Source organism: Balaenoptera ricei, chromosome 11, assembly GCF_028023285.1.
Source record: "Balaenoptera ricei isolate mBalRic1 chromosome 11, mBalRic1.hap2, whole genome shotgun sequence".
In the NCBI taxonomy this organism is placed as follows: Eukaryota; Metazoa; Chordata; class Mammalia; order Artiodactyla; family Balaenopteridae; genus Balaenoptera; species Balaenoptera ricei.
This window is the reverse complement of record NC_082649.1, coordinates 14,127,473-14,151,045: the sequence shown is the minus strand read 5'-3', so window position 1 is coordinate 14,151,045 and position 23,573 is coordinate 14,127,473. Positions and strand designations below refer to the sequence as shown.

Genomic DNA, 23,573 nt, shown 5'->3' with positions numbered 1-23,573 from the left:
GTTGATGTTTCCTTCTAGTCTTATTTGAGTGTTTCTGTCTGCACTTTTTTTTTTTTATATATAATAGCACTTTGAAACTAAATAATCCAGAATTGTTTTGCATTGCTTAAGCTGGTAAATATTTTTGAAGACAAACTTTTAGAAAGATAGTATTGATACATAGAAGAAGATTACAGAGTAATTTCAAGTAGCAAATACAGTCAAGCAACACAGTAAAGAATAGCAGACTCTTCTTACTCATTGGGGACAGTTAATGTAGGGATGCAAGGAATCAATCATTAGGGAATTGTTAATATAATTCAGCATGTTAATAGGTGAAATGAGGTTGTAAATTGTTTCTTTCAGGTAGATACTAAATAGGCATTTGCTGAAACTTAAAAATATATTGTTCTTTATTTCTACTTGGAATATGGAAACCACTGCTTAATATGTCAGTCATCCACAGGCCAGAAATCATGTGTCATGGTGAAACAATAGAAACATTTTTTTTAAATGTGATTTTTCAAGTGATATTTTACTAAATTATCATTTTGTAGAATATGGGTGGAGATTCTGGGTACTGTTGTCTTCCTCTGAGAAGTATTGATTCTTGTTTCAGAAAACAGTTGTTACTGAATGATCGTTTTGAACTCTTACATAGTTTTATGTTTTATTAATGTCCATCTGTGGAAAATCCAAGGTGTGTGTTAAGTCCCCTAAAGTGGCAGAATTTAGCCTCCAAACTCTGTCTCCTCTGTGGCTTTTTAGGTGGGTTTACAGCAGGTCTTGTTCTAGGACGTGGCCCTTAGTCTCAGGGGAAAGCTCTTCTGGTATCTCAGCTGAATGCCAGGGATTTAAGGAGGTGTTTATGGGACCTTTAAATTCTGGCAGTCTTGGAACTTCACTGTCCTCAGCACTGCTTTTTTTCCCTAGCACTGATCAACCTTCTGGTAGCTGTTTTCTCAATTTCATAGCAGCTGCTATTTGGTAAACCTTAGGTGGTCTTGCTCTGTGTATGTATAGCCCGTCCACGCTCTGGACACTCCTGTGTAGACTTCTGGAGGCCCCTTCCTGTGTAGTTTTCTACTGTCCAATGCCCTTAGTTCTGATTTCTGCCTACTGTATTTTGCTTTGACTCCAACTCTCTTTGCCAGGTCTGGAAATGTTCCTAGACAGCTGGGTAGTGATAGGGCTCACTGTGAGCTCTTCTTGTCCGTTTTCTGTTGTCTGAAAGTTATTATCGCATATATATTGTCCATTTTTATAGTTATTTACAGTAAGAAGGGCTAGTCTAGGGCCCCACTTATTCCAGCCTAACTGGAAGAGAGTCTTTTGGAAACTTGACAAATGATTCTAAAGTTCTTAAAAATACACCTGAAAATGAATAGAGAAATCCTGAAAAAGAGTAAGGGAAATGTGATGTAAGTCAGAGTAACTTTTACAGGCATTAAATGTGTTACAAAGCTATAGGATTTAAAACATTATGGTACTGGTATAGATATATATCATTGGGGAAGGCCTCTTAGAATTTACTATGTGGTAGTGGTGGCTTCTCGATCAGTGAGGAAAAGATGGCTTACTTAAGAAGATTGTTTTAGAATATAAACAGACTAACCATTTGGAAAACAGTGAAGCTAAATCATTCCCTCACTACTTCATCATAACTGATTCCATATGGAGTCGAGATTAAACATTATATTGAAATAAAAGCAATACTACCAAAAAGAAGAGAGTAAAATTTTTTATTTCTTAGTCTTGGAACGGTAGAAGTCTCTGTTAAAATACATGTTATTTTCTGTATTACAAAGGACACCATCAAAAAAATAATGGTTTCAACCAACAGTGAAAAAAATTAGTTGTGATATTTCAGATCATGTCACACTAATATTACTGATCAAAAAGAAACTAGATTGGACTAATTTTATTAGCAAGATAAACTATATCAATGAGCACTTAACAGAAGAAATATAAGTGACCAATGAATAGGGAAGGGTGCTCAATATGTCATTTAAATAAATTCAGATAGTAATGATGCCACTGGACACAGTAGATTGACAGAAATCAGAAAAGGTTATTATTATCCAGTATTGGAGAGCATGGGGGAAATACACATTGTCATTTACTATTTATGCAGTATAGCTTAACAGAAAACCTTTGGATCCACAGTATCTCTCATAAGCAAAAGTGAGTATGTACTCTGATCCAGTATGACAGGGCAGTTCCACAAATTATTGTTTATCCATTGATTCTCAGGATACCTTGCACTACTTAGGCTGCTTTATGAGCCCAATTTCAGACTTACAGAGTCAGATTTTTTGTGGGTCACTTAGGCATATTTCTTAAATAATTTCTCCTCATGTTTCTTTTACATATTTAAAGAACCATGGATTTATCCAAAAAGAATACAAAGTCTGCAAATATAAGTGCTTGTATGTTTGATAGAATATTGAGAAAACAATTACATAAATAATTATGCTAAATCAGTCTGATAAAATAGAATGTGGTCTTCACATGGAATGTGCTCTGTATGTGGAGACAAAATTATATGATAACTGAAAAAAAACAAGTCACAGAACATAATGCATAAGCATGATTATGTGATTAGGGAAAATGTGTATGCATATAGAATGAGAGGATATACACATTTTTTTTGAGATATAATTGATTTACAGTATTATATGTTTCAGATGTACAACATAGTGATTCACAATTTTTAAAGGTTATTCTCCCTTTATCGTTATTGTAAAATATTGCTTGTATTCCCTGTGCTGTACAATAAATACGTCCTTGTAGGTTATACATTTTATATGTAGTAGTTTGTATCTCTTACTATCCCTACCCCTGTCTTGTGCCCACCCACTTCTCTCTCCCTCTCCACTGGTAACTACTAGTTTGTTCTCTGTGAGTCTGTTTCTTTTTTGTAATATTCATTAGTTCTATTTTTTTAGATTCCTCATGTAAGTGATATCATACACTGTTTGCCATTCGCTGACTTATTTCACTAAGCATAATACTCTCTAATACCTCTCCACGTCCATCCATGTTGATGCAAAATGGCAAAATTTCATTCTTTTTTTATTGACTGAATAGTATTCCATTAGAGGATATACAAATTTAATAGGTGTTGTTTCTGGAGGGATGGACTTACCTTTTTGTTTTATGACTTTCTTATATAGCTTCTTTGCTTTTATTTTTCCATGAGCAGATTTTATTGTTTTTTTCTTTCTTATTGAGCACGTTTTATAATACCAATTCAAGGGAAATCAAGAACCTTGTACTTTTAGAAGTGTATTTGATAATGAAGTATATTTTGACACTAGGTTAGGTAAATTTCAGTTAGTTGAAACTTTGTTTGGCTAAAGAATATCTTAAATTGGGCTTTTGGGAGGCTTCAGTGTTTTGAATTGAAGCTATATTTATTATACAGTATATTTTCTTGAAACAAACACTGTTTTGTTTTGACAGTGTATTGCTTTTTTCTAAGTTGAGTATTCATAATATTAATGCTTTTCTTTTAAGAACCCTCAGCAACTAGTACTGCTTCAAATTATCCGGATGTATTAACAAGGCCTTCTCTTCATCGGAGCCATCTGAATTTCTCCATGTTGGAATCTCCTGCGTTACACTGTCAGCCCTCCACATCTTCGGCATTCCCAATTGGCAGTTCTGGATTTTCCCTCGTAAAGGAAATTAAAGATTCTACCTCTCAGCATGATGATGATAACATCTCAACCACCAGTGGTTTTTCTTCAAGAGCTTCTGATAAAGGTATTCTTGGCTTTTGGTAGTAAAAATAAATTTCACGGGATAATTTTTTCTAACTTGGTTGTCATTTTCATTTTCTATTTATAAAAATATAGGCCTTGTAATTAGTGGCATTACTATGCATTGCATATTTTTGTTTCAGATATAGCTGTTTCAAAGAACACTTCAGTGCCACCTCTGTGGTCCCCAGAGGCTGAACGTTCTCATTCACTCTCACAGCACACTGCCACCAGCTCAAAAAAACCAGCATTCAACTTGTCTGCCTTTGGAACACTTTCTCCTGTGAGTACTCATTTGATTTGATTTAACCACATTAGTTTTGAGTGTTTATTGCTTATAATTTATCATTATGTTTTTGTGCAGTCACTTGGGAATTCTTCAGTTCTTAAAACAAGTCAGCTTGGAGATTCTCCTTTTTACCCTGGAAAAACGACATATGGTGGGGCAGCAGCTGCTGTAAGACAGCCTAAACTACAAAGCACACCCTATCAGGTTGGTTTGAATAGGAGGAGGATTTGTAACCATTTTTTTTTTTTATAATCAATAAGTAACTATTGGTACTCAAATAGAGTTTTGGTTTAGTTATTCTTTGGTGAAATGATAGAACTCTGGATTACATTCTTTTCATTTAGGGGCTATATTAATATTATTTGAGACCTAAGGGAACATTTTATACATTATTTGTGATTTATTTATTCATTCATTCACTCATTCATTCATTCATTTATTTATGGCTGTGTTGGGTTTTTGTTGCTGCGCGTGGGCTTTCTCTAGTTGCGGTGTGTGGGCTTCTCATTACGGTGGCTTCTCTTGTTGCGGAACACGGGTTCTAGGTGTGGGCTTCAGTAGTTGCAGCACGCAGGCTCAATAGTTGTGGCATGTGGGCCCTAGAGTGCGCAGGTTTCAGTAGTTGTGGCTTGCGGGCTCTGGAGCGCAGGCTCAGTAGTTGTGGTGCACGGGCTTAGGTGCTCTGTGGCATGTGGAATCTTCCCCAGCCAGGGATCAAACCTGTGTCTGCTGCATTGGCAGGTGGATTCTTTTTTTTTAATTTATGTATTTTTTGGCTGCGTTCGGTCTTTGTTGCTGAGCGCAGGCTTTCTCGAGTTGCGGCGAGCGGGGGCTGCTCTTCGTTGCGGTGCGCGGGCTTCCCATTGTGGTGGCTTCTCTTGTTGCGGAGCACGGGCTCTAGGCGTGTGGGCTTCAGTAGTTGTGACTCGCAGGCTCTAGAGTGCAGGCTCTGTAGTTGTGGCGCACAGGCTTAGTTGCTCCGTGGCATGTGGGATCTTCCCAGACCAGGGCTCAAACCTGTGTCGCCTGCATTAGCAGGCAGATCGTTAACCACTGCACCACCAGGGAAGTCCCTGTGTGTGTGTTTTAGGAAGTAGGATGATTAATTCCTTTTTTAAAAAATTGAGGTATAATTTACATGTAGTAAAATTTGCCCTTTCCACAGTATTTGAATTTTAACTGAACACATACAGTTGAGTAACCACTTCTGCAATCAAAATACTGAATAAACATTTCCATCACCCCAGAATATTACCTTGTGCATCTCTGTAGTCAGCCCTTCTTCCTACTTCTGTCTCTTGGCAACCACTTATCTGTTTTCTTTCCCTGTAGTTTTGTTTTTTCCCAGGATGTCATAAATTTAATCACATACTATGTAGTTTTCTGAATGTGGCTTATTCTGCTTAGCATGATGTATTTAAGATCAGTCTCTGTATTTGCATATATCAATAGTTCCTTTTTATTGCTGAGTTATTGTTTATCTGCTCACCAGTGAAAGGATGCTTGGGTTGTTTCTAATTTTTGTCCATTGTGAATAAAGCTGCTATATAAACATTAATTTTCATTTCTCTTGGGTAAATACCTAGAAGTTGGACTGCTGAGTCACATGGTAAATATACATTAATTTTATAATAAACCACGAAGGTGTTTTCTAAAGTGGCTGCTACCACTTTGCATTCTCACCAGTATTATAAGTGTGTTCTGGTCAGCACTTGTTATCATCAGTGTTTTGTTTATTTCAGGCATTCTAATAGGCATGTAGTGATAACTCCAACTCACTGTGGTTTTGCATTTCCCTAATGACTAATGATGTTGGGCATCTTTTCATGTGCTTATTTACCATCAGTATATCTTAGGTGAAGTACCTGTTCAAATCTTACTGCTCATTAAAAAAAAATCTAAAAACATTTTTCACTGAGTTATAATTAATATAGAATATTAGTTTTAGATGTGTAACATAGTGATTTGATATTTTTATACATTTTGAAACAACTGTATTAAGACCAGTTACCATCCATCACCATACAAAGTTGTTAAATTATTACTGACTATATTCCCTGTGTGTACATTACATCCCTGTGACTTATTTATTTTATAGCTGACGTGTACACCTATTAACCCCCTTCACCTATTTTGTCTGTCCCTTTTGCCCATTTAAAAAAAATTTTTTTTCTTATTAGTGAGTTTTGAGAGTTCATTATTCAAGATGTAAGTCCTTTATTAGATATATGTTTTGCAAATATTTTCTCCCATTCTCTGGCTTGGCTTAACAATATCTTGTCAAGAGAAGTTTTTACTTTTGATGACATTCAGCGTATTGTTTTTTCTTCCTTTTATGGTTCGTGCTTTTGGTGTCATATCTAAGAAATTTTTGCCTAACCCAAGGTCACAGAGACTTTCTTCTGTTTTCTTTTAGAAGCTTTATAGTTTTAGGTTTTAATTTAGATCTTTGATTCATTTTGAGGTAAAATTTTTGTGTGTGGTATGAGATGTGGATCAAGATTCATTTTTTTAACATATGGATTTTCATTTTTTCTAGTCCTATTTGTTGATAAGACTGTACTTTCTCCATTGAATTGCCTTTGCACCTTTTATGAAAATCAGTTGACCATATATGTGGCTCTTTCTGGACTTTCTGTTCTTTTCCATTGATGTGTGTGTGTGTGTGCGCGTGCACATATATATATGTGTATATATATATATGCATGTATCTGTATATATATATATCTATCTTTTGTCAACACTATCCTTTTGTCTTGATTACTATATCTTTATATTAAGTCTTGAAATCAAGTAATCTGAGTCTTCCAAACCCCCCTGCCCCCGCCCAAGATTGTTTTGGCTTTCCTAGTTCCTTTACTTTTTCATAATTTTAGAATTACCTTATCAGTTTCCACAAATCTGCTGGGATTCTGATTGTGATTGCATTGAATCTAAAGATCAGTTTGAGGAGCATATACATCTTAACAAAATTGAGTCTTCCAATCAGTGAACACAGTATGTCTCCATTATATAGGTCTTTTTATTTCTTTCATCAGTGTTTTGTAGTATTCATCACACAGACCTTGCACATATTTTGTTGGATGAATACCTAAGTATTTTATGTTATTTGGTATTAGTCAACAATAAATAGCCCGAATAGTCTATTCAGTAAATTGAATTCATAGTTAAAGTACTTTCCACCAAAGAGAACTTCAAGCCCGATAGCTTCCGTGGCAAATTCTACCAAACATTTAAGAAAAAAATAAAACCAATTTTATACAACCTTTTCCATACAATAGGAAGGCATACTTCCCAACACATTTATGAGGCCAACATTACCCTGATATTAAACTGGACAAAGACATTACAAGAACTCTACAAACCAGTATTTCTCATGAATTACCTACACAAGCCTTTTCAACAGATATTTGCAAATTGCACCCAGTATATATAAAAAGGATACTACATTATGATCAAGTGGGGTTTATCCTGGGAATGCAAGGTTTGCTCAACATTTGAAAATTAATGTGATCTACCATGGAAACAAGCTAAAGAATAAAAAATGAACATCTCCACAGATACATAAAACACGTTTGACAAAATCGAACATCCATTCATGATAAAAATTTTCAGCGACCCAGGAATAGACGGGAAGCTACTCAACCTGATAAATTTTATCTACGGAAAATCTTCGGCTAGCATCATACTCATCGTGAAAGCTTAGTATTTTCTTCCTAAGATCAGGAAGAGAACAAGGATGTCTGCTATCACCGCTACTGATCAGTGTTGTGCTGCAAGTCCTAGCCAAAGCAAGAATACAGAAATACAAGGCACCCTGATTAGAAGGGAAGAAGTAAAAATGACTCCTATTCGTAGACAACGTGCTTATCTACATAGAAAACCTTAAGAAACGCCAAAAAAAAGTTGTCAGAACTTACAAATGAGTTTAGCAAGGTCACAGAATAAAGGTCAACATACAAAATCAGCTGTATTTACATACATATATTAACAGAACAATTGGAAATTGATAAATTTTTTAAAAACATAAATTTAAGGTAAATTGCATCATTCTGTGCTTTGTCCCAAGAGTTACTTGATCATAAAAATCCGGTTTCATGTGTATGTTGTCATGGTGCTTACATTACAGGTTTTGACCTTTTAAAGATGGAGGTGTAATAATACTTTAAGCCTGTAGGCTTTTGGTAGGCTTTTGGAGAGGGAGATCCATTTGAAGATGACAATCCATGATATGGAAGTGACACAGAAGCAAGTATATATGAAGATTGTGTCTTGTCCTTAGGAGTAGTTTCTTTCCTAAGTTAGAGGATGCTTCTATATGTAATTAACAGTAATTATGAGTCTTATTTCTGAGTGTGTTCTTCATGAAGGGCAATATTTTGTTACTTAAAGTGTTAACTGGATGTTGGAGTTACACAGGGAGTTTTTTCTAGAGCTTAAACTGGATCATATTACTCTTTTTCACAAAATTTTTACAGTTAAAATAGTTCAGCGTGTATTAGAAGATAAGATGAAGCATGCCTGTGATTGATGGAATAGCCCAAGTCAGAGCATATTTCTGCTACTTCCTCCTCTGTTTCTTGTATCAAATCCTATACTTTTTAATGCTGAGTCCTGACATACCCTTAGAATCCTTGTCAGCATGAGCTTCCAACTGTTCATCATTGATATTTGGGGTTAAATCTATTTCCTTTTCCTTTCCTAGGGTGTTAGAGCTGGGAGGTATATTAAAGATTCTCTAATTCAGTTCCATTTTATTGATTTGTGAGTTGAGGCCCTGAGAGGCCAGTGACCAGCAGAATCCAATGACAGACTGTCATGTTTTCCCCGAGGATTTTAATGTTGCCTCATGTTTGCCAAAGCCTCTGGCCTGAACAGCAATCCTAAACAGTGCACCAAGTTCTTAATAAAACTAACATAGAATATTGCAGCTACTCTGAAAATAAAATGAATATTGGTATCAGATAGAGAAACTTATTTAAAGTAGTTATTATGATTCAATTTTTCAGATATTATGAGCTATTTACAGAAACTGAGTTATATTTTGATTGTGAGCATATATCTTTTTTTATATTAAGCATTTCCAGACTACATTTGTGGTAGTCACTTGGATGTTTTGTGGTAGTCACTTGGCTATTGGAATGTTATAATGCGTTCATGACAAAAGGAAGTGTTTCTATTAGAATTTGTAAACATTGCTTGTGTGTTAAAGGGTACATGTCTATTCTTTATAAGGATTTTTCCTTAACTCCAATTTTAACGTTTAAAAGTCATTTATTAAGAAATAGCCTGAGTATTTAAAATTTTCCTTAAAATTTGAGAAACAAGTCAGTTTAAAAATTTTAATTTCCATTTCAATAAAAGTTTACAGTCTTGTTTAGCTATCTTGGATGTTACTATAGTTAGAAGTTATTTAATACCAAAAATAATTAATACTAATGCAGTTCTCATTAGTGTTCTTTGATTTAAATATCAGGGATAAATTGATCCAGGTGATACTATAACTTTTTACCAGTTGTCTCATTTTTCACATTTAACATAGCTGACAGGTCTTTAGAGTAGCGTGCGCTATCTTATCATTTTTATCTGATTGTAAAAGTAATTTCTCAGAGAATTGAATTTTCAAGAAAGGCATAAAGAAAAAACGTTGAACATGAGCTTAATGATACCACCCAGGGATAAGTTGCTGTTAACAGTTAATCCTATTTCACTTCTCACATTCATTCTATTTTGTAAATATTTTCATTGCCTGAAATATGTGCTTTAGAGTTTATGGTTCCAACAAATAACTCAAGGCTTACATTATAGGTACCAGTCAGAAGACAGATGAAAGCTAAGCAACTCAACGCACAATCCTATGGTGTGACTAGTTCAACAGCTCGGAGGATATTGCAGTCTTTAGAGAAGATGTCAAGCCCTCTAGTGGTAAATTTTTTAAATCACAAATTCAGGAGTGTAACAGAATTTGAGTTTAGTGAAAAATCTTAATTTTGTTATTTCAACATTAACAGGATGCAAAAAGAATTCCATCTGTTTTTTCTTCTCCTCTGAATTCCGTAAGTTGACTTTTAAATCTTTTTAGGAGATATATTTTTATATATTGGTATGAGAGTCATATTTTTTCAAAGTTTCTCATCTATTCTAATAGTGTTTTATTTTTTCAGCCTCTTGATAGGAGTGGGATAGATACCACCACAGATTTTCAGGCCAGAAGGGAAAAGGTAAGACTTCTTTAGCATTTATTTAAGGTATTGGCAGTTTTGTTGTATTTATTTTTAAGTTGGCAAATATACAAATTGACTTTAGTTGATGGTCATTAGGGAACATGTTTGAAAAAATAGATTTTTTTACTTGGACATTGTAGCCTCTTGTGAGGGCCTTACCACATGCTGTATATGTAGTAGATGCTCTGTGAATATTTCTTGGTTATTTGGCATTTCCATCTTCAGTATCCTGGCAGTCTTTTTTTTTTTTTTTAACTTTATTATTTAAAAAAATTTTGGGGGGGGTATAGGTGATTTACAATGTTTTGTTAGTTTCAGGTGTATAGCAAAGTGAATCAGTTATACATATGTCCACTCATTTTTCAGATTCTTTTCCCATATAGGCCATTACAGAGTATAGAGTTCCCTGTGCTATACAGTAGGTTCTTAGTAGTTATCTATTTTATATATTCCTGTCAGTCTTTATGAGTGACTCTTACAAACATTATGTTTGTTTCCTCATAAACAAACATTATGTCAAATTTGTTAATGTGTGATGGGATTTCTAGTTGGCATATCTTCCATCAGTCAGCCAATGTACTGTTCCAAGATAGCAGAGCTAATAAAAAATATAATATAGATTATACATTGATAACCTTTTTTAGTGTATTCTATTTGGTTAAAATTAGCTTTGGAGGTTACTGTGGGGGAAAAAAAATGCTTAATAGTTAGAGTTAAAGAGGTATATTTTTTGTCAGTTATATTTGTGGCTAGTTAAATATCCTTCAGGGGAAGCAGATTCCCAGATCATTACTTGTGAAAGCATTTATTATGATACCAAGTTCCCCCAGCAGTAGTTGACTAAAATTATCATAAATCTCTGAATTAATTGTGGGAACTATATTCAAGATATTGGTAAATTATAATTATTGTTACTGAAATTCTGAAAGCTTAATTGAGTTTTTTCTTGGGATAGCATTGCTTCTCAATTTTCCATAGTACCCAGACATTTGTAATAAGGCAAGAGAGAATTCATTATTGGCTGCTGTGATGGGATTAATTTAAGCCATTAGCTGCTTTTCTCAGACTCACTTATATCAGATTGCTTAAAAAGAAGTAAAATTTAAAAATTGTGCCATAAGAGAAGTTCTCATCAATAAAAATTTTATTAATGGTTGAGTATAGTATCAATAAAATTTTGGTAATGGGTGCTAGGAAGTATGAAGACCAGAATACAGTATTGTAGTTAAGGTTTTACGGTTGTAATCAGAACAGTCTACAAAATAGACTTGCTCATTGAATTATAGGATTACATTTGTGATGAGGATTTAGGGAAGAGCTAGTAACTATACAGAGGCTTTGCCCTGGAAACCAATGCTGTTCACAGCTGCTGCTGGGTGAAAGGACTGTATTCATGGTATTACAGTCTTTGGACAGAGTAGAAGCTCTTGGCTTTATAGTCGTCTTGCACCAACAGGATTTTTACTGTGTTTTCAGTGTACCAAAAGAATGTTGACAAAACACTTGTGTACTTAGATAATGAAGCCAGTTCATCTTAAGATTTGGAATTCTTCACAGTGCTTTACTAATTGGACTTAAATTGTACGACTTTTGATTTGGTTTTTAAATAACAATGGAAGAAAATTTACTTGGAGAGAGATTTGCTCATTTTTTAGCAATTAAAATATTTTCATAGCTAGTTTTAAAAAAAAGAGAATGTAGATAGTAATTTGGGGAAAATGTGGCAGAATCAGTTTTGGTTCATATGTTTGAAATTCATCCTGTAAAAGCTTAGATTATTCAAAATACTCTGCAATCGTTTCCATTTTGTGTGTGTCACGTGTGTGAAAAGTCATTAAGTCTAGAATAAAATAGTCTGTGAAACTGTTTTGAAATTATATGTGTATATGTAGGTATATGTCTAAATAAATAAGTACATACATAAATTAATAATATAAATACACACACACACCCTTGGTTCTTTACTTTCAGTTTTTCCTCCTAGTATTTGTTTGCACCCACTGGGTATTTCTCTAGGAAGTACTCATAGTTTCTGGGTTACATTAGCTATTGTCAAATAATTTTTAGATATGCATCGCTGATAAATGAAAATAAAAGTTTGTCTTTTGATTTCTGCCTGTGTGTAAGGTGGACTCTCAACACCCCCCTGTTCAGAGACTCATGACCCCAAAGCCAGTTTCCGTAGCAGCAAATCGAACTGTTTATTTTAAACCATCTCTGACCCCTTCTGGTGAATTAAGGAAGACTAATCAAAGAATAGATAAAAAGCACAGTGTGAGTATGTGTTTATTTTCACTAGTCTTTGAATATTGATTAAAATGAGTAAGAATAAATAAAGTACCAGTAACCTACTGTTGCAGTCTAGCAACTAGATAATGCGTAAAGTTTGTGAATTAGTGATGATTACGAATTGGTATGGCTTTAAATAGTTGGCACCTTGGTCAAATCCTAAATTAGTGTTTACTAGTAAACACTAGTATATATTCATTGTTTAGATTAAATAATTTTGCCAAACTAGCTTTATTTGTGTGTTTTGTTTATGTTGTTGAACTATTTGAAAATAAATTTTAGACACCATGACTGTTCACCCCAAACTGCTTTGGTATAGATCTCCTATGTTGTCATGTCTAAGCAAATTACTGTCAGTTCCTTCCTAATATTATCTAATATCTAGTTAATATTCATATGTTATTTATAGCTGTTTGCGTTTTTTTGTTTTTGTTTTTGTTTACCATGCCGTGCATCTTGTGGAATCTTAGTTCCCCAACCAGAGATTGAACCCAGGGCCCAGGCAGTGAAAGCACAGAGTCCTAACCACTGGACTGCAAGGGAATTAATTCCCTATGGCTACTTTTTTGAGCCAGAATCCAAACAGGTTTCACATATTACTTTTGGTTTTGTCTTTCTAGACCTCAAATCTTCATGCTCACCACATTGTTTTTGTTTTTAAATAACTTCCTTATTGAGATATAATTCATATACCTTGCCATTCACCTATTTATTTAAAGTTTACAGTTCAGTGGTTTTAGTATATTCACAGTTGTTCATCTACCAGTACAGTCAACTTTAGAACATTTTCATCACCATCCCCTCCCCCTCCCCCAAATCTCACATCCATTAGTGGTCACTCTCCACCTCTAACCCCTCAAGCCCTAGGCAACCACTCTCTATAGGCTTGCTTATCTGGACATGTCATATAAATGAAATCTTAAAATAAGTGGTCCTTGGTGTTTGGCTTATTTCACTTATGTTTTTGAGGTTCACATCATATATTAGAACTTCAGTCCTTTTTTATGGCTGAATAATATTTCATTGTTTGGATATACCACATTTATCCATTCATCAGTTGAGGGACATTTAGGTTGTTTTCACTTTTTAACTGTAATGAATAAATACTGCTGTGAACTTTTGTGTGCAAGTTTTTTTGTGGACATAGGTATTCATTTCTCTTGGGTCTTATAGCTTGGAGTAGAATTGTTAGGCACATTGGTATTTGAAAAGGCCAGGTCAGTTGTCTTATATGATGTGTCTCATATCCTGGGTTTGTCTGTTTTCCTGTGTCATTTAACTAAAGTGCATTTTTTTGTATTTACATAACATCTTCCTATTTGTGCCTTTGTTTATGTTTAATTTCATTCAATCTTTGTAACAACTCAATTTCTTGAAAATATTCAAACTAAAGTTGAAAGAATAGTACAATATTTACCCATTTCCTTTAACTTGACTCACCAATCTTTAACATTTTTTCATATTTGCTTTATCAAACTTTAAAAAAATGATTTGAACATAATTTTGGACTTGCAAGAAAAATCTTAAGAACTCCACATTTTACTACATTTCCTTCATGTTTTTCTGTGTTTTCTACAAACAAGGAGTTCCCTCACATAACTGCAGAACAATTACCCAAACCAGAAAGAAACTTGATATCGGTACAGTACTATTATTTACAGATTTTATTTAGATGCCAGTTGTCCCGAAAGAAAGAAAATGCAAGATCATGTCTTGCACTTAGTTGTCATATCTCTTTATCTCCTTTAGTCTAGAACAGGTTTTTAGGGTTTTTTTATTTGCTTGTTTTTTGGTATTTCATAACATTGATAGTTCTGAAGAGTAAAGTAAGCTGCGTGTTCGACGTCTCCTCATGATTAGACTCCGGTGTGGTACTTTTGGTAGTAATACCACAGAATAGAGTCTGAACTCTTCTCACTGTGTCGTATTAGGAGGCACGCTCTACCAGCTGGTCCCACTCCTGACACTGTGATAACTAGTTAAGGTGGCGTCAGTGGGATTTCTTCACTGTGAAGTTACTGTTTTACCTTTCGTAATTAATAAGATATCTTTGAGAGGATAAATATCTTTTTCACCCACCAGTGTTAGCATTATTGATGATATTTGCCTGAATCTATTATTTGTAGATGCCAAATGGTGGTTTTCTAATTACACTATTTCTTCTACCTTTATGAAGTTGGCTTTCTACTGTAGGAAGTTTTCTTTTCTCTTTTTTTGTGTGTATTTCCCTATTTAAGTCAGCGTGAATTCTTATATTTCATAAGATTATAATCTTTTATTAGCATTATTTATCTTGATGCTCATATTGTCCCATATTTGGCCTTTGAACTGGCTCCTGTGTGTCCTTTTAATATTTCCCCATCATTTTTCAAGCCCTTAGTTTCTTTTTGATACTGTAAAACAACCCAGGCTCATCTTGTGAGTTTTCAGCCCCAGCCCTGTAATCAGCCATTTCTCCAAGGAACCCTGATTCCTTTAGATGGAGGAACTCTTAAGGTGCAGAGAATCACTTCAAAAGGAATATGCTTGTAAATTTGATTGCACATTTAATAGGCCTTAATGAGAGATAAGTAAAAGTATTTTTGTGGTTGGTAAGTGTATTAAATTTGTACACTGCTGTTTTGTTGAAAGGACAGTTGTGCTTAGTGACAGTTTATGTGTCTAATCACACTGTAGCTCTTGGTCATCATTCAGGAGACAGGATATAGGTTGCAGATTTTAGGATTCATTAACTAAAAAATCATCAAATTCCTGATTCCAAATATTAAAATTCACAGATAGAAGGGTGGTGTTAAGAAAATTAAATAAGCAAGCTTGTAAATACATTGTGTTTATTCTTTTCTAGACTGGATATGAAAAAAATATGACACCAGGACAAAATAGAGAACAACGAGAAAGGTAATGTCATCTTTATAGTGAAGCTTCTTTATACTCATTTGTAAGGTCTGTATTTGATTTGTATCTGCCTTTTTGAAGATTAAGAAGGTTAAAAAAATAGAAACCACACACACATCTGTCAGCTTTTAAAATCACATTCAGCTGAACATTTATTTTCTCAGTTGTTACCCGTTCTAATTTTTCGGTGTTCAATTAGTTAACAAGTTATGGACCAGAGTAATACATCATTGGTTTTAATTTTCTTTTTCTTTGCCTAGCGGCTTTTCTTACCCAGATTTCAGTGTGTCTGCAGCCAATGGTTTGTCTTCTGGAGTAGGTGGTGGAGGTGGGAAGATGAGGCGAGAGAGGACGCGCTTTGTGGCATCTGAACCTCAAGAGGAGGAGGTAGGGTTGTACTCTTAACATGTGTTCTGAAGCATTGTAATACCTTGAAGTTTATTATTAAAAGCTTTGGTGTGGTGGTGAGGGGGAGACCTGGAGGTCCCCTGGAGGGGTGGGATTTGGGGAGACCCAGCACAAGAATAATCTGCCATTGAAACAGTTCCTTAAAAGTGTGTGTGTGTGTGTGTTAAGCTGTCAGGCTTTTTTTTTTTTTTATATAATTTTTGGCTGCGTTGGGTCTTCGTTGCTGCGCAGGCTTTCTCTAGTTGCGGTGAGCAAGGGCTACTCTTCATTGCAGTGTGCTGGCTTCTCATTGTGGTGACTTCTCATGGTGGTGGCTTCTCTTGTTGCGGAGCATGGACTCTAGGCGTGTGGGCTTCAGTAGTTGTGGCACACGGGCTCAGTAGTTGTGGCTCGCGGGCTCTAGAGTGCAGGCTCCGTAGTTGTGGCGCACGGGCTTAGTTGCTCCATGGCATGTGGGATCTTGGTTTCCCTGACCAGGGATCGAACTGGCATCCCCTGCATTGCAAGATGGTTTCTTAACCACTGGACCACCAGGGAAGTCCGGAGAAATGTTTCCACCTGTGTAACCCAAACCCCTATCAAGCTGTCGAACATTTCCATCACTCCAGAAAGTTCACTCATGCACCTTCCCTGTCAATGCCCATTGCCTCCTGCCCCAGGGACAGTCACTATTCTCATTTGTTCCATAATATATATATATATGGTTTTGCTGGTTCTAGAACTTCATATTGATACAGTTAGTCAGTATGTATTCTTTTGTTTCTGACTATTGTGAATAAAGCTTCTGTGAACATTCTTGAACCTTTTTGTAGACATAAGTTATTTCTCTTAAGATAAATACTTAGAAGTGAAGTTATGAGGTTATATGATATGTGTTTAACTTTTTAAGTAACTGACAAACTGTTTTCCCCAAAGTGATTGTAACATTTTACACTCCCACCAGCAGTGTGGGGCTTTTCTTAATCAACTACTCTTTATCAGTAGTTGACTGTCATCCTTTAAATTTTAGCCCTTCTGCTTTGTGTATGATGGTGTCTCATTGTAATTTTAATTTGCCTTTCCCTCTTGCTTAATAATGTGTTCTTCTTTATGTGTTTATTGGCCATAATATCTTCCTTTGTGAGGTGTCAGTTAGATCTTTTGCTCTTTTAAAAATTGGATTGTCTTACTATCATCGAGTTGTAGCAACTCTATAAATTCTAGACCCAAGTACTTTGTCAGATACGTGTCTTACAAATATTTTCTCCCAGTTTGACTTGCCTAATCCTTTTCTTAACAGTATCCTTTAATAAGCAGATGTTCTAACTTTATGAAGTCTGAACTTACCCATTTTTTCCCATTATTTTTACTGTTCTTTGTGTCCTAAGAAACCTATCCCCAGGCTGCCAAAAAAGTCTCCTATGTTTTCTTCTAGGAGATGTATAGTACTGCTTTTATGTTTTTCCTAGTTTCCTTTTTGATTCCTTATATGATCCATGGATTATTAAGAAGTGGATTTAGTCATGATTTTAATGTTTTGAAATGTATTGAGACTTGTTTTGTAGCCCAGCACATGGTCTGCTTGATGAGTCTTGACGAATGTATATTCTGCGGTTGTTGGGTATAGTATTCTCCAGATATCAGTTAGATAAGATGACTGATAGTATTTCTAAGATCTTTTTGTTCTTGCTGAATTTTGGAGGGAGTGGGGTGGGGAGATGTCTGTTTACTGTATTGTTGAGATATGAGTTAAAATTGTCAACTTTTATTTGGTGAATTTGTCTTTTTCCCATTTATAATGTCAATTTTTGCTTACTTATTTTGAGGCCCTCATTGGTGCATACACCTTATATCTATTGTGGCTTCTCAGTGATTTGCCCCTTTTAATATTACTAAATGTCCTTTAAAAAAATCTTTGGAAATATTCTTTGTCTTGAAACCTGCTTTAGCCAGTGTTTAATATAGCCAGACACTTTATTACTGGAATTAGCCTTCTTATGCTTACTAACTGCAAGTTATATCTTTTTCCATCCATTTACTTTCAATCTGTGCCTTTTCGTTTAATGTTAAGCCTCTTATAGACAGCATATAATTGAGTCTTGTCCTTTTATCTATTTTCTGCCTTTTAATTGGAATGTTTACTTATATTATTGGTATGGTTGGATTAAGGTCTACCTTTTTTTTTATTTTCTATTTTTCCCACTTGTTTTTTGTTTCTCTCTTGTTCCTTTTGAAAGCTGTCTTCTTTTAGGTTAATTGGAAAAATTAAGAGGAAAAAAGGATGTTAGCCTCACATATTCTCCAATTCTTCCAGAAATCTGAATTTCCATCTGGTATCATTTCCCTTCACCCTGAAGAACCTATAGAGCAGGTTTTATGATGACAGATTCGTAGTCTTGTTTTCTCCAAGTGCCTTTATTACACACCTGTAGTTTACAGAGATTTGGTTTGCCAGAGATTTAGACAGTTTATATGCAGACTTGGGATTCCCTTCTGTGGCTCTTCATTCCTGCATCTCCCCTTATTTTCTACCTACTGTGATCACCCTTTTGTGTCCTTTGAATGCCTCAACCAACAGATTTGCAGTTTTCTTTCTGAATTTCAACTATCCAACTGGCATCAACTCAAAGAGAGCAGGAAGCTCACTCAGAAGAAGCCCTTCTTCTAAGTATCTTCTTCCCTCCAGTATCTGCTTGCTTTTGGTTGCTTTGTAGTGTTTTCAGATGGATGTTTTTAATATATTGTCCAGAGTCTATAATTCCTATCTGTCAGAGCATTGGTCAGGCACAAGCTCCTCCACCATTAGCAGAAGTGGAACTCTTTTTGTCTGTTCTAATCTGGGTCATTTGAGACTAGTGGTGGTCTTTGCTATATTGAGTTAAAAACCAAGGCAGTTCACCAGACTTAGTGCTGACGTTTATTAAATGCTTGTTTTACATGCCAAGACCAAAAGTGACTTTCTTTCGTATTAATACCACAACTATGGTATGTTAATTTTTTTTCTCATTTTCACCAGTTAGGAAATTGGTACTGAGGACAGTTAGGTTCACGAAGTCTCATGGCTGACTGGTGGCACAGCTGGGATTCATATCTTGTTTATTTATTTATTTATTTATTTTTTTAAATTTTTATTTTTTTGTTCATTTATTTATGGCTTGTGTTGGGTCTTCGTTTCTGTGCGAGGGCTTTCTCTAGTTGCGGCAAGCGGGGGCCACTCTTCATCGCGGTGCGCGGGCCTCTCACTATCATGGCCTCTCTTGTTGCGGAGCACAGGCTCCAGACGCGCAGGCTCAGTAATTGTGGCTCACGGGCCTAGCTGCTCCGCGGCATGTGGGATCTTCCCAGACCAGGGCTCGAACCCGTGTCCCCTGCATTGGCAGGCAGATTCTCAACCACTGCGCCACCAGGGAAGCCCTATTTATTTATTTATTTATTATTTTTTTTTTTTGTTTTGTTTTTAATTTTATAGCTACTTTATTTATTTATTTATTTATTTATTTATTTATTTATTTTTGGCTGTGCTGGGTCTTCGGTTCGTGCGAGGGCTTTCTCTAGTTGCGGCAAGCGGGGGCCACTCTTTCATCGCGGTGCGGGGACCGCTCTTCATCGCGGTGCGCGGGCCTCTCACTATCGCGGCCCCTCCCGTTGCGGGGCACAGGCTCCAGACGCGCAGGCTCAGCAGTTGTGGCTCACGGGCCCAGCTGCTCCGTGGCATGTGGGATCTTCCCAGACCAGGGCTCGAACCCGTGTCCCCTGCATTAGCAGGCAGATTCTCAACCACTGCGCCACCAGGGAAGCCCTATTTATTTTTTATTCAAGAGCTCACATCGTTAACATTGCCTGCAGAGTGCTACCGTATCCTTGTTTATTCTAAACTTACCTGTAACTATTGATATATCAGTTCTACCTGAAAATAAGTAGAGACAAAAGTATGACACGAAAGATGAAATATACCATTGTAAAACATGTTGTGTTTTAGGAAATGGAAGTCCCAGTATTACCGAAAATCTCTCTACCCATCGCCAGTTCTTCCTTGCCTACCTTCAGTTTCAGTTCTGCTGTGATCACAGCTTCCTCTCCATCGCCCAGTGGTCCTTCACAGTCATTAACCAACCAGGTAAAAAACCATTGCACCAATAGAGGTGGTTTTTGTTTTTTCTCATTCTTTAATTTTCAAAAAGCTAAGCTGTTTAAAGCAATGATTAATTTTCACTATGGAAATTAACAACTCAGTGAGATGAGAAAGATGGAAATAGTGTTTTGCTTTTTTTTTTTTTTAATGTACATCATGATGGGAGCATTCTTCAATTCTTATGAATGCATTAGAGGAAGAGTTGATAAGTTTGCTTCCAAACAATCTTTCCAGTTAAAATACTTTTTTTTTTTTTGTTTTCGGTGAGAGTGGATTTATGTTTTTGTTTCTCAAGTAGTATTAACATTTTTAATCTGCTCCTGAAATTTTTATGCTTTTTTTCCTGACTTTTACATCTTCTGAACATATTCTTATAGATGTTATTTTTCCCCTTTAGATAAATATCTCCCTCTAAGGTAATGTATATTCCTCTTCCAAGGGGAAGCAAGATCTTATAGCAGTTAACTGTTAAGTAGTTTTCAGAAGTTAAAAAGTGATTTTTAAATTCAAAAGGGGAAAAAATTGCTTTTGGCTTCTTTGTAATAATTAATTTTGCTTAAGGTCTATTTTATTGTCAATTTCTTTTCTAAAAAACTCTTTTTGTATCGTTTCTTTAATAATTTGGAAAACTAGGTACAAATGACCTCTCCAAACAGCACTGGCAGCCCCTTGTTTAGATTTTCATCTCCAATTGTAAAATCTACTGAGGCAGATGTACTACCTCCGTCATCTGTAAGTAGCAAGCAAGGACTATTTCATATTTATTGATTTCAAAGGCATACTGTATTTTTAAAATCAAATCTAAGATGCCATTGGTAGTAAGAAATACCACTTTTCTTACCAAAAAAATTCCAATGTACAGAAAACTTTGAATGAACATCTATATATTTTTCACTATATATACATATATATATATATGCATATGCATATTCTTATGTACCATTTGAAAGTTAGGATGCAGACATCTTGGTACCCTTAATACCTTTCCGTGTATCCCCTAAGAAAAAGGATATTCCTTTGTATACCCACAATACAGTTATCCTATCCAAGAAATGTAACATGATATAATAGTAATAGTGTTCATGTTCAGATCTACCCATCAGCCCCAGACTGTCCTTTAATTGCTGTTTGTTTCTCTTGGTCCTAGATCCAGTTACGATTAGGACTAATCTAAGTCATATTGAATTTAGTTAACATGTCTCTTGAATTGACTTTAATCTAGAAAAGTTGGAAGTTTTTATGTCCCACAGTATGTATTTGTTTCTTCATAATTAAGAATAAATATTTTGAGTATGAATAATACGTAAGTTTAATGTTCGAATTGCCCTACCTGTATTTGGCATGTGTATCATTTTAACATGTTACCTTCTGTTTTTCACTGTGTCCTTGTTTTCTGTCACAACTAGATGTTCCAGATCATTTTGTAACTTCCCTGCCACATGCCTGAAATGCACTTGTTGGCCATAAAGTCTCATACTTTTTATTAGGAAATGGCATTTAGAAATCCAAAACTGGGCATTAGGAACACATTATTTTACGTATTGCTTTGAATGAAAAAATGCTTCAGAAATTTTAAATGCTGTTGTTAAACTGTGACACACCATTCATTATAAGAAGCACACCAGTTTTAGAGATTTAAAATAGGAGAAACTGTGAATCTTATAATATGTGAAATTCAGTATATTTTTTTGACTTGGCATAAAATAGAGCTTTATATTTGATAATCATTTGAAGCTAAATGGACACTGAAAAGACACCTTCTCTCTCTACAGATTGGATTTACATTTAGTGTGCCCGTGGCAAAGACAGCAGAACGTTGTGGCCCTAGTAGTGCCTCAGAGCCACTTACAAGGAGTTCAGGTAAGGAACCATTCCCATAATATTTCACATAAAAATACATTAGATTGATATTTTAAATTATCTTTTACCTTTGGCAGTTCTTGTAAATGGTTTCGTTTGAATACAATTAGCTCTCTAAATGTGAATGGTTACAGTTTGGATGTGAAAGGGATGGTCACAATAACAAATTTATCCACTGTCTTTGTTTAGTCAAAATAAAGTGATAGTTTATTATAAATGAAATCTTCCCTTTTTTTTAACATCTTTATTGGAGTCTAATTGCTTTACAATGGTGTGTTAGTTACTGCTGTATAACAAAGTGAATCAGCTATACGTATATATATATATATCCCCATATCCACTCCCTCTTGCGTCTCCCTCCCACCTTCCCTACCCAACCCCTCTAGGTGGTCACAAGGCACCAAGCTGATCTCTCTGTGCTATGCGGCTGCTTCCCACTAGCTGTCTGTTTTACATTTGGTAGTGTATATATGTCCATGCCACTCTCTCAGTTTGTCCCAGCTTCCCCTTCCCCTTCCCTGTGTCCTCAAGTCCATTCTCTCGTCTGCGTCTTTTTTCTTTATTCCAGTCCTGCCCCTAGGTTCTTCAGAACCTTTTTTTTTTCTTTTTAGATTCCATATATATGTGTTAGCATATGATATTTGTTTTTCTCTTTCTGACTTACTTCACTCTGTGTGACAAACTCTAGGTCCATCCACCTGACTACAAATAACTCAATTTCGTTTATTTTTATGGCTGAGTAATATTCCATTGTATATATGTGCCACTTCTTCTTTATCCATTCATTTGTTGATGGACACTTAGGTTGCTTCCATGTCTTGGCTATTGTAAATAGTGCTGCAATGAACATTGTGGTATATGACTCTTTTTGAATTATGGTTTTCTCAGGGTATATGCCCAGTAGTGGGATTACGGGGTCATATGGTAGTTCTATTTTTAGTTTTTTAAGGAACCTCCATACTGTTCTCCATAGTGGCTGGAGATTTACATTCCCACCAACAGTGCAAGAGGGTTCTCTTTTCTCCACACCCTCTCCAACATTTATTGTTTGTAGGTTTTTTTGATGATGGCCATTCTGACTGGTGTGAGGTGATACCTCATTGTAGTTTTGATTTGCATTTCTCTAATGATTAGTAATGTTGAGCATCCTTTCATGTGTTTGTTGACAATCTGTATATCTTTGGAGAAATGTCTATTTAGGTCTTCCGCCCATTTTTGGATTGGGTTATTTTTTTTTTGATATTGAGCTGCATGAGCTGCTTGTATATTTTGGAGATGAGTCCTTTGTCAGTTGCTTCGTTTGCAAATATTTTCTCCCATTCTGAGGGTTGTCTTTCCGTCTTTTTTTATGGTTGCCTTTGCTGTGCAAAAGCTTTTAAGTTTCATTAGATCCCATTTGTTTATTTTTGTTTTTATTTCATTTCTCTAGGAGGTGGGTCAAAAAGTATCTTGCTGTGATTTATGTCATAGAATGTTCTGCCTATGTTTTCCTCTGAGAGTTTGATAGTGTCTGCCCTTACATTTAGGTCTTTAATCCATTTTGAGTTTATTTTTGTGTATGGTGTTAGGGAGTGTTCTAATTTCATTCTTTTACATGTAGCTGTCCAGTTTTCCCAGCACCACTTACTGAAGAGGCTGTCTTTTCTCCACTGTATATTCTTGCCTCCTTTATCAAAGATAAGGCGACCGTATGTGCATAGGTTTATCTCTGGGCTTTCTATCCTGTTCCATTGATCTATATTTCTGTTTTTGTG

The 23,573-nt window shown here is 35.5% G+C and overlaps 1 protein-coding gene across 1 annotated transcript in view; it reads left to right on the top strand.

The window, feature by feature from the left end:
* NUP153 (nucleoporin 153) overlaps positions 1-23,573 on the top strand; it is a 76,129-nt gene that overhangs the window by 26,146 nt on the left and 26,410 nt on the right. Inside the window, exons 3-14 of the mRNA XM_059938002.1 lie at positions 3,499-3,747; positions 3,887-4,026; positions 4,108-4,236; positions 9,841-9,957; positions 10,044-10,088; positions 10,197-10,253; positions 12,384-12,530; positions 15,391-15,443; positions 15,701-15,827; positions 19,807-19,944; positions 20,593-20,691; positions 21,732-21,819. Coding sequence (XP_059793985.1) covers positions 3,499-3,747; positions 3,887-4,026; positions 4,108-4,236; positions 9,841-9,957; positions 10,044-10,088; positions 10,197-10,253; positions 12,384-12,530; positions 15,391-15,443; positions 15,701-15,827; positions 19,807-19,944; positions 20,593-20,691; positions 21,732-21,819 — 1,389 coding nt within the window. The remainder of the gene's footprint in view (positions 1-3,498; positions 3,748-3,886; positions 4,027-4,107; positions 4,237-9,840; positions 9,958-10,043; positions 10,089-10,196; positions 10,254-12,383; positions 12,531-15,390; positions 15,444-15,700; positions 15,828-19,806; positions 19,945-20,592; positions 20,692-21,731; positions 21,820-23,573) is intronic.